Below are 15,247 nucleotides of genomic sequence, written 5' to 3' on the forward strand. Positions count from 1 at the left end.
TCATGTCTTACAGTCACCTTTTGCCAAAACAACAGAGTGCCTACTGAAACTCAGTTTGACGAAGAAACACAGGAGGCAGAGATGGATTTCTCTGTGTAAGAAAAGGCATTGGTTCCTTGTTCCTTGGCCACCTACATACCCCTGTCTGGACAGTCACCTATGGACACTGCCATCAGCATGTGGTTTCTCTTCCCTGCTCCATTCTTGCAGTAGATTCTGTTACCAAACCAGGAAAAAATTAAATAAAAATGAAAGGATATTGTGAATGGTTCTTTTAAAAAATGTAAAACCTTCACAGTGGTTTGGCAAAGCAAGTGTCTCTCTTTCTCACTCTCTCCCCCCCTCTGTCCTTGACAATGAAACGCAATGGATGACAGGCTGGGTATTTGCAGAAGGAACTCGGTGGGGATCTAGAAATTATTCTGAATAGAGTATGGAATATAAATTTCCACCTCTATCCTAGCAGATGTCCATAAGGATATGCTGAAAGCACAATATGGAAAATAAATGATATTATTTAATTTTTTTTAAATGAAGAATACAGTGTATGTAACATTCCATTCCTATAAAAAAATACAGTTTCTTGATTTACCAAGCTAATATATAAGTGGATCCTCTTTTGTAGAGGATAAAGGAAAATTGTTCAAGGCCTGTTCTCTGACAGAAAATAAACCCATTGAGGAGGAAAACAGATGCAAACTCTGTTAGTGATGTTACATATCTTACCTATTGATTTTTAACCTCACCTTCCACAAGAATTTTGAAAATAAGTTATCCATTTTATTACAAAAATGCATGATTAATACCAATAACATTTTGGTCACTTCTTGTAAGGGACAGATGGCAAGAGTTCAAAACACAACAGGCTCCTTAGGTTGCTCATCATTTTTTCCAAAAGAGGTTCTGCAAGAAGCCTATCAAATATTTATGTTGCCATTTTGGGAAATTCAGGGCAGGCATCTAGGCAGAATCTCTGTATGACTCCATTTGGGCCTATGCATTTCTCTGTGCGGGTGGGTGGGTGGATGGTTTGCGAACTTCCATATCTTCCTAGTTTACTATACTTTTTGAAAACCACCAGCCCCAGGAATTTTAAGGGAATATTTAGCATCTCACAGAAATGTTAATTATTAAAGATGCTCCTGTATTGTGCAACATTCTTTTATTTTTTTCTTTCCTTCCTCAAAATCCAGATTTTGAGAGCTTAGAACTGCTGTTCTTTCTTCCTCTCTTGGCACAAACATTAATTGTGACTTTGTCCAACCTCCAACTACCCACCTCCCATCTGGGCTCCTTCGTCCCTCACAACTCAAAGTGTTTGCCTCCCAATTGTAACACTCCTATAAAATGTCCACCACCACCTCCACCACCACCCCTCCCATCCTGGGCCTTTTTGTCAGAGGCTGCAGAAGCTGGGCACAGAATCAAGATGAAAATACATTCTTGAAGTAATTGGGGAAGGGAAGATATAGAGGTTGCAGGGGTGGGGATGTGACCGCTCTTCAGGGGTGGGGGTAGCAGAAAAAGGAATCTCCTCTCTTTGGCTGCTTCAACTTAATCTCCCCTCACAATGGTTGCTATGAAAGCTGCTATGGGAGGATGGTTGCTAAGGAGGCACTGTGGTCGTCAGGCAGTTGCTAGGATATAGGTACCAGGAGCTGGTAAGGAAGATGCTAAGGTTGCTATTAGCAGTGACCATTGGTGTGCAGCTAAAAGACTTCTTTGAGAAATATAACTGATGCAGCAATCAGCTGGCGGACTGAAATACACAGCCCCAGGGGAAAGATGGCTGCGCTGCAGGCAGGGGTTGGTCGATGGAAAGAGTAGAGCTGATGGCTGAGCCTATACTGCAGTTAGGGGAGGAGGGGCACTGGTCTAAAGCAGGCCTAGCTGGTAGCTTACCTCTTACAGCACTAAAAAAAATCATCATTAAATCCAGCACCCCCCACCCTGGAAATGAGATGTGATTCCTTGCTGATGAGATCCATCGCTCGGGGTGGCCATATGCCCATTTGGGGGTGGTTGATACGGGGGATCCTTGGCCACGGTTGGGATGCAGCAACCATCGCAGGCGTGCATGTGTGTGGTGGGGGGTGGCTGTTTATGCAGCGAAGCCTCGGCTTGTGCTGATACGAGGAAGGAGAGAAAGACGTCAAAGGGAGGGATGGCAGATGAGAGCGGCGGGGGGGAGGGGGGAGCTCTAATCTTTTCCGGATGCCTCTGGTAGCCTATGTGCATGGAAAGAAATTACTGTAGACAATTGGCAACGGAGGAGTTCAGCCAGGAGGAGATAGAAAAAGAATCACACAGGAAAGAGAGTGATAAAGGAATTTGGGGGAGAGACAGAGAAGGCAAGAATATTAGAAGATGGAATGACTGGGAAATGGACAAATGAACAGGTAGAGATTAAAAAAAAGGGTAGGGAGAAGGTGGGGGGAGAACACATCTGTATGGGGAAGGTATAATCTGTATTGCAATAAATGGAGGAAAGAGACCAGCAGAGAAGGTGACTAGCGAGGACGGAGGAAAAACAGACAGGGGAAACTACAGCAATGGAGGCAGATAAGAGGAGATGTAATTGATAAGGCAAAATGAGAACCAGTTTAGAAGAAGAGGGTATAGCAATAGAGGGAGAGAACATTGTGATGGTGTGGGGGACAGAAGTGGTGAAAATGACTGACTGAAGCCTCAAAAACTAAGCATCTGTTTAAAGGACAGATCCATGCAGCGGCTGAACAAAATATTGAATGACCAGAAAGAAATAGAAAGCAAGGGTTGAAAGGGCACCCTATGAATAGAGTTGGCCCAGGCAATTCAGAATGGCTAGGGAGACCAGCAGATTTGCATAAGACGCTCTAACTTTACCTGAAGATGCCCAGTATCATGGCTGATTGGGGTCTCCGTGGCCTTCTCTCCCCCCTCCTCCCTGACCCCTCTACTTGGCACTCTCGGCCAGAGCCGGCCATAGCTGTGCTGAGTTCTCTAGCCTTGTTGTTCATCTGGTATTGCTATCGTGTGGGGACAGGGCAGGTAGCCCCTGTGTCTCATCAGCATGGTGTGCCAACAGAAGAAGGATGCCCTCGGCGTACCCTCAGGGGTGATGCTATCAATCAGCGCCTGTATCGCAGCCTGCGAGATTACGCCAAGCGCTATTCGTGGTCAGGTATGAACCGGCTGCACAAGGGTATCCGGGACCAGGCCCATTATCAGCTGGGCGAACGGCTAGCAATTCAGAAGCCCAGCGCTTTCTACCTCCCTGACTTGCCTTCGGCCCCATATTTCCCCCGTGAGTCTCAGCGTCATGATGTGGAGATTCTTGAACTCAGCTTCCCAGCCATCCTGCAGGAATTTGAGGGTATTGCATGGGACTTTGAACCCGGAGCCCCAATGCCACGGGGATGGATGGTCAACGCCAACCCTGGCTGGCACAGTTATTACCTCTACCGACAGGGGGAATGCATAGCACAGAATTGTCGCAGCTGCCCATGGACATACCGGGCACTCAGCGCACTACGCACCTTTATCAACGCCAATTGCTTTGGAAACGCCTGCTTTAATGTCTTGCAGCCTGGAACTGTACTACCTGGCACCTATGGGCCAACGAACACCAGGGTACGGTGCCACCTAGGTGAGCAAATGCTGGAGGAGCAATGAATGGGGCAGATCACAGCATCCACTTGGTGGGGAAGGGGCACCAGTATCTGAAAACCTGTATTGCCGGCATCTTCTTTCGATATAATACATGCTGCCCAGTTATTGAACTCTTCTGTTTCCTAAATAGGAGCTGTTTATAAGCTTTGTTTATTATTATTGTTGTTATTAGATTTTTTATTAACTATGCTGTTTATAATTAGTAGCAGACAGACACATTTGGGATAACTGTTCTGAACTACAGCACTGCTTCAGATGAATTTGCTCAGCAAACTATAAACAAATCTTATTTTTTAATAGAAGTGTTTAGAAAATCTGCAGGTGACAAGTCGCATTTCAGAAGAGGCATTCTTTGTAGGATGCCTCTTCAGTGAAGATGCTATAAGAAATATGCATCATTGGCAAAGAAAACTTTGATTCACAGTGTAAGTATGATAGGTGGGTGGGTGGGTATGTAGCACAAAGAGTATCAGTAAACTCTTTTTACCTTTTTCAATAGCTCACAATAAAATCTCAAGCATTTGACCTCAGGTGAAGACATGAGGATATCTACAAAGAGTTTTTCAGAAAACATTTTTTTAATGTTGTGCAGACCTTCCTTTCCTGGTCTCCAATTATCTTCTGTAATTTCTATATTTCTGCCATGACTGTCATTTGCAGGATAAATTAAGACAGACGGCCTACTTTCTGCTGAACAAAAAAGGGGGTCCCCAGGTTGTGGTCCACAATTCTGGATGGGGTGATAAAAACTCTGTATCCAAGTGCATTCTTGGTTTTGCAAATTACAGCTTCTCTTTCTCCCAGCGTGGGAAGTTGTTTCCATAATTAGTGCTTTAAATCAGCATGTTTCTCATCTCTCTCTTGTATGGGGGGTGGGATACAAAGCATCATTCAAAGCACCTCCCTCTCACAGCTTCTTCTTCATTCCACTTTTAGGGCTAAAAGTGCCACCTGGTTGTGAGTTGGTGGTGGGTGGCGAGCCACAGTGCTGGTCTGAAGGATACTGCCTTCTGGTGGATGATTCCTTCTTGCATACCACAGCCCATAATGGTAAGAGTGCACCGAAAGCAGGCCTTGCGGACTAAGGCGCGAGGGCTGAAGTGAGTTGACTTCAAAAATCCTTCTTCCCGAAAAGCGATTGGGAGTCTAGGACTTCCTTGAAACCTGTTCCCCATTGTATAAAATTGTATAAGGGTGCTCATCAGGAATGTTACACTAGGGTTGGCTGTTTATCTCCTATCCCACTCACCCAAATGTTCTGTTCAGAGACATGGCCTCTTTATTGCGCAAAGAGGAAAGGGTTCTGAGCATGATGCTATCCTATTAAACTCATGACCATCTGGTCACCTCTAGACAATTTTCTTTCCTGCCACCCTCTTTGTGCAGGATTTTGTGAAGCTTTCGCAAGAGAATGTGTTTTGCACCATTTGAGGACTCTACCTAACAGAGGGTTGGGCAATTTTTATTTTTTGGTGAAAGTTTCTCTTTCTTGCAGGTATTCATTGTTATTCAGCTATTCAGGGCTGCATCATGGAACAATGAATTGAGTGAAAGGTGGGGCCCAAAGCTCAAAATAGGTAGCGCCAAACTCCTCCCACCTATTTCCTGGTATTCCATTCTCTCAGTGATTGCTTGACAACACATTAGCCCAGGGTTAACTGAACCAGATTTTGCTGAATTATCTGGGCACACACAGTGGATTTAACTATAAACTAAACCATTGGGTATGGCATAAAATGAGTTTTCTGGATTTGCCCAATATGCTGGTCTAAAATATGGTTGACTAGACCACAGTAGACTATGTCACACTAAACCACAAACTAGCCAACCCATTTATATCTCATGTGTTTGCAACACCCGACTCCTCTTTCTGACATAATTATTTTTTCTTTCTTTTCACCTGGCAAGCTGTGTGTTTCTTTTCACCTGGCAAGCTGTGTGTTTGTTTTGGTCAAGAGATTTGATCTGATTATTGCAAAAGGTTGAAACTAAACTGAGGGCTGTACATAGCATTGGGACCATAGGCTACCCACTTGTGAGATGATAATTTCAACCATCTGTGTTACAGGTTCCCCCAGTGATGGACCCCAGGTGATTTTTATTGCTGATCTCTGGCACCCCAACGTAGCAGGACCTGAGCGACAGGCATTAGATTATATCTTTGCCCCTGGTCGATAAGATGCCTGACCTAACAGGTATGGGGGGAACAAACACAATCTCACAAACGTTTGCTGCTTCCCCAAACATTAACCACTTCCTACATTATTGTCTTGGTCTGGATACAGTATTCTTATTTTCATTATTTTGCAGACTGAGTTAGATGCTGGGGTGTAGTGCAAAAGCTACACAGAGATCTGTGATGGATGAAGCCATGGAAATGTCTTTTCTTCAAGGTGACTCTGTGCCCTCTTATAAGACTCATCCTACAGATTTTGTGACCCAGGACATCTTGGTTTCCTTTCTTGCACTGTATGGTTCCTTGTGGTTTTTTCTCTTATGGCACTACTTGTTCAGGGTTGTGCAGGTGGGAATGTTGGTGACTACACTATAGTACTAGATGCCCTCAAATTCAGTGAAGTATATGAAACCCACATTCTGTATTAGTAGCATAGATTTCTCCAGGGTTGCTTTGGGAAGGAAAGGAGGGTAAGAAATTAACCAAAGTAAAATACTATTTTCACCTGTCTATGATAATTTGTTGTTCTTATACTACATCTGTATCTCAACATTTGTGTCAAGGGATTTAATTTTGAAAAATCCTAGCCAGTTGTATTCCAATAAAATCCTTAGAGACTCATATTTCTTTGTCCAGATACCTCTTTCTTGCAGGAGAAACAAATCAAAACTTACTAATGTGATGTGCTTTACAAGATAAAAGACACTAGCCATGATTATACTCTTGAACATCAGCCCAGTTTTTTTTTTTAAGTGCATTAAACTATGATGTCAGGAAGTATAACCAAACACAGTCTAGGGCAGAGTTTCTCAACCTTGGCAACTTTTAAGATGTGTGGACTTCAACTCCCAGAATTCCCCAGCCAGCATGCCATGGATATGAGAAATGTGTGAGTTGAAGTCCACACATCTTAAAGTTGCCAAGGTTGAGAAACTGGTCTACAGAAAATCACATTGGATGAAGGAGATCGAAAACTACAGGGAGATCTCCAAAAAGGTTATTGAAATCACTGATGAAATGGTACTAGTATATGAGAAGAGCATGACTAATGCACGCTTGTCCAGAATATCACTACCCAAAGGCAAACAAGCTCTTTTTCATCCATGTTTCTTGTACACTTTTTAAAAATATTTTAATTAGAATTTTACAGTACAATAAAAGTATAAAAATGAAAAGAAAAATAAGTTTAGAAAAAAGATAGGAAATAAGAAATGAAAAAGAAAGAACACACAGAATTTTGCCATCTTACTCCCATCTTATTCTTTCCCCTCCCTCTTTAACCCTTTCTAATCCCCCAACCCATAACACATCAGTTCAGTCTTTTCTTCTTTCAGCAAAAAGTCCATACAAGGCTTCTAGTCTTTTAAAAAAAGTCTTTTTTCATTTTTTCCCTGACCAGTTTCCTGTACACTTTTTGTTTTACTGGCTTCCCCACAGAGGAAACCTTGACACACACTGTGTGATTCACTGTTGTGCACCTCTTACACTTGTTCTTAGATTTCCAAACCAGCTCTGATAGTTTTTTTTTTAACTTTGGCAGAGGAATCTTATTATCCTTTAGAGAATAATTAAAAAATATACTAGGATAGTCTGCTAAAAGCACAAAGTGCACACACACACACAAAAAGCATCCCAAATTTTTGAAGTTGAATCTGCTAAGTTTATTTGCCAGATTTGTTTTTATTTGTCCAAGTCTGATTATGCCCAGCAGGAATGCTAAATACAGTTTTCTGTTTTTCTGCACATCACGTTCCCAAGAGCAGAAGAAAAGACTCACTGTGTCCTCTCCTTTACCTAGTACAGGAGACGAGAGCAACAATTTCCATCTATGCATGTAAATGTAAACATACAGTCTTGGATTTTTGGATAGAGTGCATAACATTTTGATCAAATGTGGATCAAACATTTAAGATTTCTGATATCAAGGCCTGCCAACTCTAGGTAGGGTAGTTACACTTTTCATTCACACAAGGTGAGGAACAATGCCCTGCTCTTTTTGCCACTTGCACGTTTGGGGTTGGCAAGAGATCATTCCAGTGGTTGCACTGCCCTTTCAAAGCACAGGATGTTTGTGACAAGGAACCCCATCCCTTCATCAACTCCACAATCACAAAAAGGTTGGGGGTTAGCAGACAAAATAGGATGCTTGGCATGGCATATATGGCAAGTGAAATTGTAGGTCCTCAACAACTGCTCCTCTCCTCCTAATTTGCAACTCTTTCCGTTAGTTTAATAATAGTTCACAGAAATCAAATTAAAAGCAAACTCAGAGAGTTCTGTTACACCCAGAAACTTGAAAGCAAGTACCTTCTGCAGCCCATGCAGGACCAGAGTCAAAGCCCAAGGTACTGACAGACCCGGTGAGTTCGTGCAGGAGTTCCTTCCCTTTGTATTTGAGCCCAAGGTCCCACGGGTCCACTCCACCCTCTTCTCTGGGATTATCTTCTTCATTATCATTAGTATTTGCGCTGACGAAGGAAGAGACCAGATGGTCGTTTTGGAGTGGGTACATCATCTGAATCGAGGTCAAACAGGTCACAGCCAGTCTTCATAATCTGCTCCTCCAGCACTTTATGGCGCTTCATGTCTGACAGTACCTTGTCCAGACGGGCTTCCCTTTTCTGACTCTTAGCTAATGTCCCTGGAAATTAACCACAAGTCAGGACTGGAAGACTAAGTTCATATGTTTCACTAGCTTTAGGCACAGAAGGTGTAACTATAGTGCAATTCTTGATGTTCCTACATAAAATAGCAGAATAATTACTTAAAAATCACGAAAAAACAGGTGGGAAAAAGTGTCTACCCACAGCATTTATTTGTTAGGTCAAGAAATTGACACCTTTGCTACCTATTAATAAATAATCTCAATAACATCTTATACATATATAAATTTGATTAAATAAATAAATACTTTGTGCTACTTCTCAGCAATGGGGTACTTCAAGAAGAGGAAGCTACAACATAAGAGGTGATTTAAACAATTTTTCCATCTAGGATCTTCTTTCTAAAAATCTACTATTTGCAATAAACCCTAATGGGAAATATGGATGAAGGACATGACAGACTCTGAAAATGTAACCGTTATATATACAGAGAGTTGATTTTCCTAATCAACAAACAAAATGACGTTTGTGGACTTCTTCCTTTGATTTCTGCAAAATTCTAATTCGGGATCCACCTTAGCAAATATTCTTTTACAGTTTTTCCTAGGTTGGCTTTAAAAATAACTTAGTCTAATAGGCAACAAGGAACTAGTCAAACAGACCAAAGGAAAGAAGAGAAAATGCATGCTGCAGAGGAGCATTATGTGCTGGGGTTTCCATGAAAAATAAGGTGTTGCAGAGTTGGGAAAGGGCAACTAAAAAGATCAGGTAGGGTGGAACTCTCCTGTAGGGCAGGGTTCCTCAACCTCAGCATGGATGGCTGGGGAATTCTGGGAGCTGAAGTCCACCCATCTTAAAGTTGCTGAGGTTGAGGAACCCTGCTGTAGGGAACAGTTACAATTTTTTGTGTGTGCGCCTTCAAGTCAGTGTTGATTCCTGGCGACTGCTTGGACAAGTCCCTGCAGTTTTCTTGGCAATGTTTTTTGAAAGTGGTTTGCCAAGGCCTCCTTCCTAGGGGTGAGAGAGAGGAACTGGCCCAAGGCCACCCAGCTAAGGCAGGATTAGAACTCACAGTCTCCCAGTTTCTAGCCTGGTGCCTTAACCACTACATCGAACTGGCTCTCTGTGGTGTTTTCAGCTTCAACAAAAAATGATTAAATGGGTATGATAGATATATAAAAGTTGTTCAAGGTAGGAAGAGTTTTTCCCCTTCTCTCTTGCATAAGCTAGAAGCTGGAGTCATCTAATGAAGCCAAATGGTGGGAGATTCAGAACAGCCAAGAGGACGTACTTCTTCAATCAGCACACTGTTAAACTGTGGAACTTACTATCACGAGGAGTGATGACTATCAATTTTGCTTTATAAGGGGATGAGACCAAGTCATGGAGAATGATTATATGACCAATAGCTGCTAGTCATGATGACTGAGCAATATACGTGTATCTGAATATCATTTGCTTAGGAAAATAAGAGGGAAGGTCCTATTGCACTCACACCCAGTTTGTGGGCTTCCCATAAGCGACTGGTAGATCAGCCTGGGTGCAGAATGCTCAATTACATAACTCATTGGCCTGGCAATGCTCTTCTGCCTTCTTATGGAAGCTCAGATTGCCTTCTTTACATACCAGGAGTTCTCCGTCGATCAATCAAAGAGCTTTTGGGTGAAGCAGGCTCATCATCGAAGTCAAACTCAGTAGGCACATGAGGCCTGGAGCAAACAGAGAAAATAAGAATCAAACTGTCAGTAACACAGCCTAATGATCCTCTCCTTAACATAACCTCAGATATTAGATCTCTCCCTCCCCCTCCTTCAACCCAAATATAAAACCCCATTTCTCACTTCTCCTCCTCCTCTTCTTCCTGATGTTCAGATTGTCCTTCAGACTTATCCTCATCTTCACTGTCAGGCTCTGGAGTCGGGTTGCGCCGAGGGAGGATTTCAGCCTGAATTTCCAGAGTCCCTTGTGTGGCAATGAGCTCATATAAACGGCGGATCTCCTTGGGTGCAGGCATCCAGTCATCTGGGGAATCCAGCTCCTCATCACTGCAGGGGACACACCAATCCTCTTCGGCAGATTCATCACCCTTCCCTGATAATTCTCCCTCTGTTTCTCTGGGAGTGTCATCTTGTTCCTCAGTGGCAGAAGCTAAATCTGGAGCAGGCCCATCTTCCACTGCCAAGGACTGCATTCCTGAGGTCACTTCCCCTTCTTCCACAGTGCTGGCTTCCTCCATGGCTGTAATAAAGAGAATAAGAGACCACAGGATAAGAACAGGTATGACAAACCCTGCAGTATCAAGATCCTAAGATGACTAGCTAAAAATTACCAGGTATAATACTGTAGCTATTCTGGAGGATATCCCAAAATGAAGAAAAGCATGAAATAATGTTGGACTATTGAAAGCTGGGTTCAAAATATCCTGTTGAGACACAAATCAAGCTGGGATCACTCCCTATTATTCAACCAATTTATTTCACAAGATTGCTAGGAGAAAAAATTGGGCACCAGGGCACACAAGTTCCCCAAAGAAAAGATACAATACAAATGTCATAACTGATTATTTAAAACCATATTAAAATACCTAGAAGCAAAGCCTAAAGAAGCCTTTTCCAACCTAGTGGCATTCAACTTATCCTTTCTCAATTATTTGGAGGGTACTAGTGTTGACCTGATTGTAATTTGAACTCTGTGATTGCTATGATTGTCAACATACCTACCATTAAATAAACATCTTCTGTTTAGATGATATTATGGGCGCAATAGTTCTGGTTCAAAATAGCAGAATTTTTATCACCTACCAATCCCTCATAGATTTATGCCACTAATAGATCAACTATCAAAATAGCAAAAGAAAAGGGATTCTGGGGTAGAATCCCAGAACTGAAGACAACTCTGCAAAAGCGGAGCTAATGACCATGGCAAAGACCAAGGAACTGGTGAGTAGATCGGTTCCTTGGAACCTCTCTGGATAAGGAGAGGATAGGAGATCATCCATGTGTGCTCCTGACAGCTGCTCCTCATGAAGAGACTGCAGGACAGCAGTCTCCTGTGGGTTTGAGTGCCAGGAGATGAAGGGATTAGCCATCTTGCTTGCAATCACTTTTAAAGGACACTAAGTTTGCAAACCTCACTTTCTAATCACTTTTGGAAATTGCCTACTAACTATTCTAAAGCTATTAGAGACCTTTAGAATGATAGATTTGAAAAGTCTTCATCGTATGAATTTATCTTCAACTCTGAACAAAAGAAAAATTAATCACAAGCTTAAGAACTTAAAAATTTGAAATAAACAGCAAAAAGCTAAATAACATTTTGATCTAAAAAAGTTATAAATGCATTAAGAGTCCAGATAAATTTGGAATATTGACTTTTAGTATAAGATGTTGGAATTAGCTATAAAAAATAAACAACTTCTCGTGGGAAACAGATTTATTTTGATTACCCTGGCATGTGCAAGTCATAATAAAAGATAAGTGATGATTTTAGAAACTGGACATTAGAGGGAACTAAAGATTTTAAGCAGAAGAAAAAAAAAATACAAGCCTGATGTCAATTAATAATGGGACTTACAAAATGATAGAAAACATTATAACATCAGAAATTTTAAAGGAGAATGGAATTGAATTGAAGAATGAAGTCAGAAGTTAGTAACTACAATATCAACACTGTCAGTAATAATGTCTGCTTCTATGGATAGATTATGTCTGAAAGATATTAATGAAGGAATGATAATTGTGGAACAAATTTTATCTGATAAGATAGAGAAAGTACAGAATGTGGAACTACAAATGACAGGCCAAGAGAATGATTTAAAAAAGGACGCTTTACTGGATATACAAAAGGAATTGGCTGAAGTTTTAAAAAATTGAAAGGGAAATACAAATGAAAACCAAGAGAATGACATGGAAAATGAGACAGGAAGAAGTCTCAGCTGAAGCCCAGACAGAAATAACAAGGCCCATCTAATAGCATGATATATCCATTTTGTAGCTTTACTCAGAAAAAGTAATCTTGTCATTAGGAGCAAAATCTACAAAAATGAAAGTATTGGTGAAATCACCCTTATGCCAGCTTTTGGTTTCTAGTAATTTTCAGAAGGTTCTCTTGCTATTCAGCATTGGTCCTCTGACTTTTGATCATTTCACTCAGCATCCCTAAACAACTTCTCTGTAGCTCAGTTTTTTGGCTATCAAGCCTGGGATTCAAAACAAATCTTGCTATACCATCAAGAATTACTAAGTTACTAAGAATAATAATGGTTTCATAGTCTCCAAACACTCCTCCAAGAACGTCTCTCCAAAATTTGGTGGCATGCCACCATCAACCAGTATAACAAAACATCAACATTTGACAAGCCACCAAAATGAACAGCATGCTTTCCTTACAAAAGGAGACATACATTTATCAAAACGCGCCTGGCCACTCAACCTACTACAACACAACCTATGAAAAGGATCACACCGCCATATATCAGAAACGTCTCAGAAACTACCAACAGACTATTACAACCACATGGCATCTCTGTAGCACACAAACCAACAAAATCACTCCAAAATATCTTAAGTAAACCAAAAGGCCCAGTAGCACAAGAAGAAAAAACAGGAGTCATCTACAACATACAGTGTAAGGACTGTAACAAACACTATGTAGGACAGACAGGCAGAAGGCTGGCAGAGCGCATCCACGAGCACCAACTAGCAGTCAGAAGAAATGATGAGAACTCCTTAATCTCACAACACATGGACAGACTTAACCATAGTTTTAACTGGGAAACTGTCAGCATTTTAGACCAAGCTAAATCCAAAAATGCAAGAGAATTCTTGGAAGCTTGGTATTCAGACAAGGCAGCAATTAACAGACACATAGAGATAAACAGCATCTACATACTAATCAAAAGAGACAAAAGACCAGAAGATCCACTCACCAGCAATCATCACCCAGATAAGCAAAGGTTACCATCAGGCACACAATCAAGCAGTAAACATATGCTAATCAAGGAACTGCCAGAGGAGCAAAACAAAACTCCCACCCCCACCAGCACTGGCAAGGCATGCCACAGTATATAAATAGAGAGCAAACCCCATCCCATTTTAGCATTGAAGATGTTACCTAGCCAGGTAATGAAACGTTTGCAAGAAAAGAACCAAGCTCAAAGAACCCCAAGGACTCCACAGACATACATTAGGCAGACTTAATACATCTAACTTAATTTCTTTAGAAACCCCAATTCTAAAAAAGAAGCAAGAGCAAAATATTCCAACACCACTCCCTCTAATTATATCACTTTGTCACTATCATATTCAGTTAGTTCTTGGGAACTGGAAAAACACAAGGGAAAAAGTGACCCCTGGTTGCAGAAAGATTGCCTGCCTCTCATTCAGAAGTCAGACTCCTTCCTTTGGGCTATTTCTCTGCATTCCTGGGTATATGATGGAAAGGAGCTTCATGCACAGCACAACCCACAGCTGTGAAAAAGAGTCTGGTTATTGTGGTAGCCCAATTGATCCCCAAATCTCACTTTTCATAATACCTTTTATTATGCCTCCAAGGTATTGCAAGAATGGGCAGGAAGGTTTTTTAAAAGGCCTTTCCACCAGGGGAATTAAAAGCAAAACACAAAGTTGGTTTTAATTCCTGTGATTTCCCAGAGAGGAAAGTCTTCATGAAAGCCTACAGTAATTTAGAAAGAAAAATATATATTATCACAAAAAGAATTTAAAAGAGTTACAAATGCAGATGAAATTAGTCTCGGCACTCATTGAGTTGCTAAAGAGTTGGTATAATGGCGGGAGACAAACATCACAATCCTGCAGAAATCTAAACAGGTCTAAATATCTTTACATTCAGGTGCATTTCCTCCAAATTAATATATAGAGTCTGATTATTCTTAATTAATCACTTGTCCTAAGTTTGGAGAAGGCAGAATAGAACTATAATAAAATAATTGAAACATGAGTTCACTGGGTCTCAAACTATGTTCTCTTCACTTCAGGCCTCTTACTTGTAATCATGGGCAATACTAAGATAACAACACACTAGAGTTGTAACAATAACAGCTAGAAAACATATGCAAAATATATTGCCCACTTGAAAGCTCTGTACAAATGTTTCATCACTGTTATAATTTAATGGAAGTGAACAAATAATCAGTAGCCACAATGAAACAGGGTTTTACATCAGTGTCATACTAAACCACATTCATATCTTCCTTAAAAAAAAAAAAGTATCTGGAGCCATGATTTTCTGAAGACCTACCCCAAACTTCCAAATGTTAACCATGAGAGTGAGTCAAACGAAGTTAAGGATTTCGGTACAGAAGTTAAGCGCAGTCTTAAAGCCAGTCCTGCGCACAAGTCCCTGGCTGCAATTAAGCCACTCACGGAACCAAGGTACTTAACTGCCTTGCAAAAACCAGGCGCCTCGGATTCAGACCTTACGCCTCTCTCCCAATGGAAGAGCGGCGCACTTCACCAAGCTAAAGACACGGGTTGTCTTTTTCAAAAAGGGCATTCGACGTATGCTCAGAGACACTGCATCTCCAGTTCCAAGGGGCGGCGCTAAGCCCCAAGGAGAGAAATGATTCGGCGACTCCCCCGCCCCATCCACGCATCGGAGCTCGCGAGTGCTTTCTTCCCCTTTCCCCTCCAGCGAGCCCACAAAAGTGGAGCCCGGCACAATCGATCGCTCCTTTGGGCGATGAATCCAATTCCGCCCCGTGAGCGTTCGAAAAAGGCACAAGCGCGCGAGTCGCTTTGGCCGTGCGGGGCGCATGCGCTGTCCCCCTTTCTCCTCTTCCTTTTTACCGGACTGTGCC

The 15,247-nt window shown here is 41.7% G+C and overlaps 2 protein-coding genes across 4 annotated transcripts; one reads left to right on the forward strand and one right to left on the reverse strand.

Moving 5' to 3' along the window:
* Positions 1-2,250: 2,250 nt before the first annotated feature.
* On the forward strand, positions 2,251-6,442 carry ASPHD1 (aspartate beta-hydroxylase domain containing 1). Its single transcript, XM_025164170.2, has 4 exons — positions 2,251-3,628; positions 4,588-4,701; positions 5,720-5,846; positions 5,962-6,442. Exons 1-3 carry the CDS (start codon positions 2,872-2,874, stop codon positions 5,827-5,829), a joined length of 981 nt encoding a protein of 326 aa, XP_025019938.1. The 5' UTR covers positions 2,251-2,871; the 3' UTR covers positions 5,830-5,846; positions 5,962-6,442.
* Positions 6,443-7,027: 585 nt separating this feature from the next.
* On the reverse strand, positions 7,028-15,072 carry PAGR1 (PAXIP1 associated glutamate rich protein 1). 3 transcript variants are annotated; one of them, XM_007424336.4, is made up of 5 exons: positions 14,689-15,072; positions 13,964-14,103; positions 10,272-10,668; positions 10,057-10,139; positions 7,028-8,468 (listed from the first exon to the last, which is right to left on the reverse strand). In XM_007424336.4, the coding sequence occupies exons 3-5, from the start codon at positions 10,664-10,666 to the stop codon at positions 8,284-8,286; spliced, it is 663 nt and encodes a 220-aa protein (XP_007424398.1). In that variant the 5' UTR covers positions 10,667-10,668; positions 13,964-14,103; positions 14,689-15,072; the 3' UTR covers positions 7,028-8,283. The 3 variants fall into 3 exon arrangements, with proteins under 3 accessions (XP_007424398.1, XP_025019934.1, XP_007424399.1); XM_025164166.2 differs by lacking the exon at positions 13,964-14,103 and having other exon boundaries at positions 14,832-15,072; XM_007424337.4 differs by lacking the exon at positions 13,964-14,103 and having other exon boundaries at positions 7,031-8,468; positions 14,689-15,071.
* Between the last annotated feature and the right edge of the window lie 175 nt (positions 15,073-15,247).

This window comes from Python bivittatus, unplaced genomic scaffold (assembly GCF_059951505.1).
Source record: "Python bivittatus isolate LINGU-HERP-01145 unplaced genomic scaffold, Pbiv_v1 ctg000440_np1212, whole genome shotgun sequence".
Classification (NCBI taxonomy): domain Eukaryota; kingdom Metazoa; phylum Chordata; class Lepidosauria; order Squamata; family Pythonidae; genus Python; species Python bivittatus.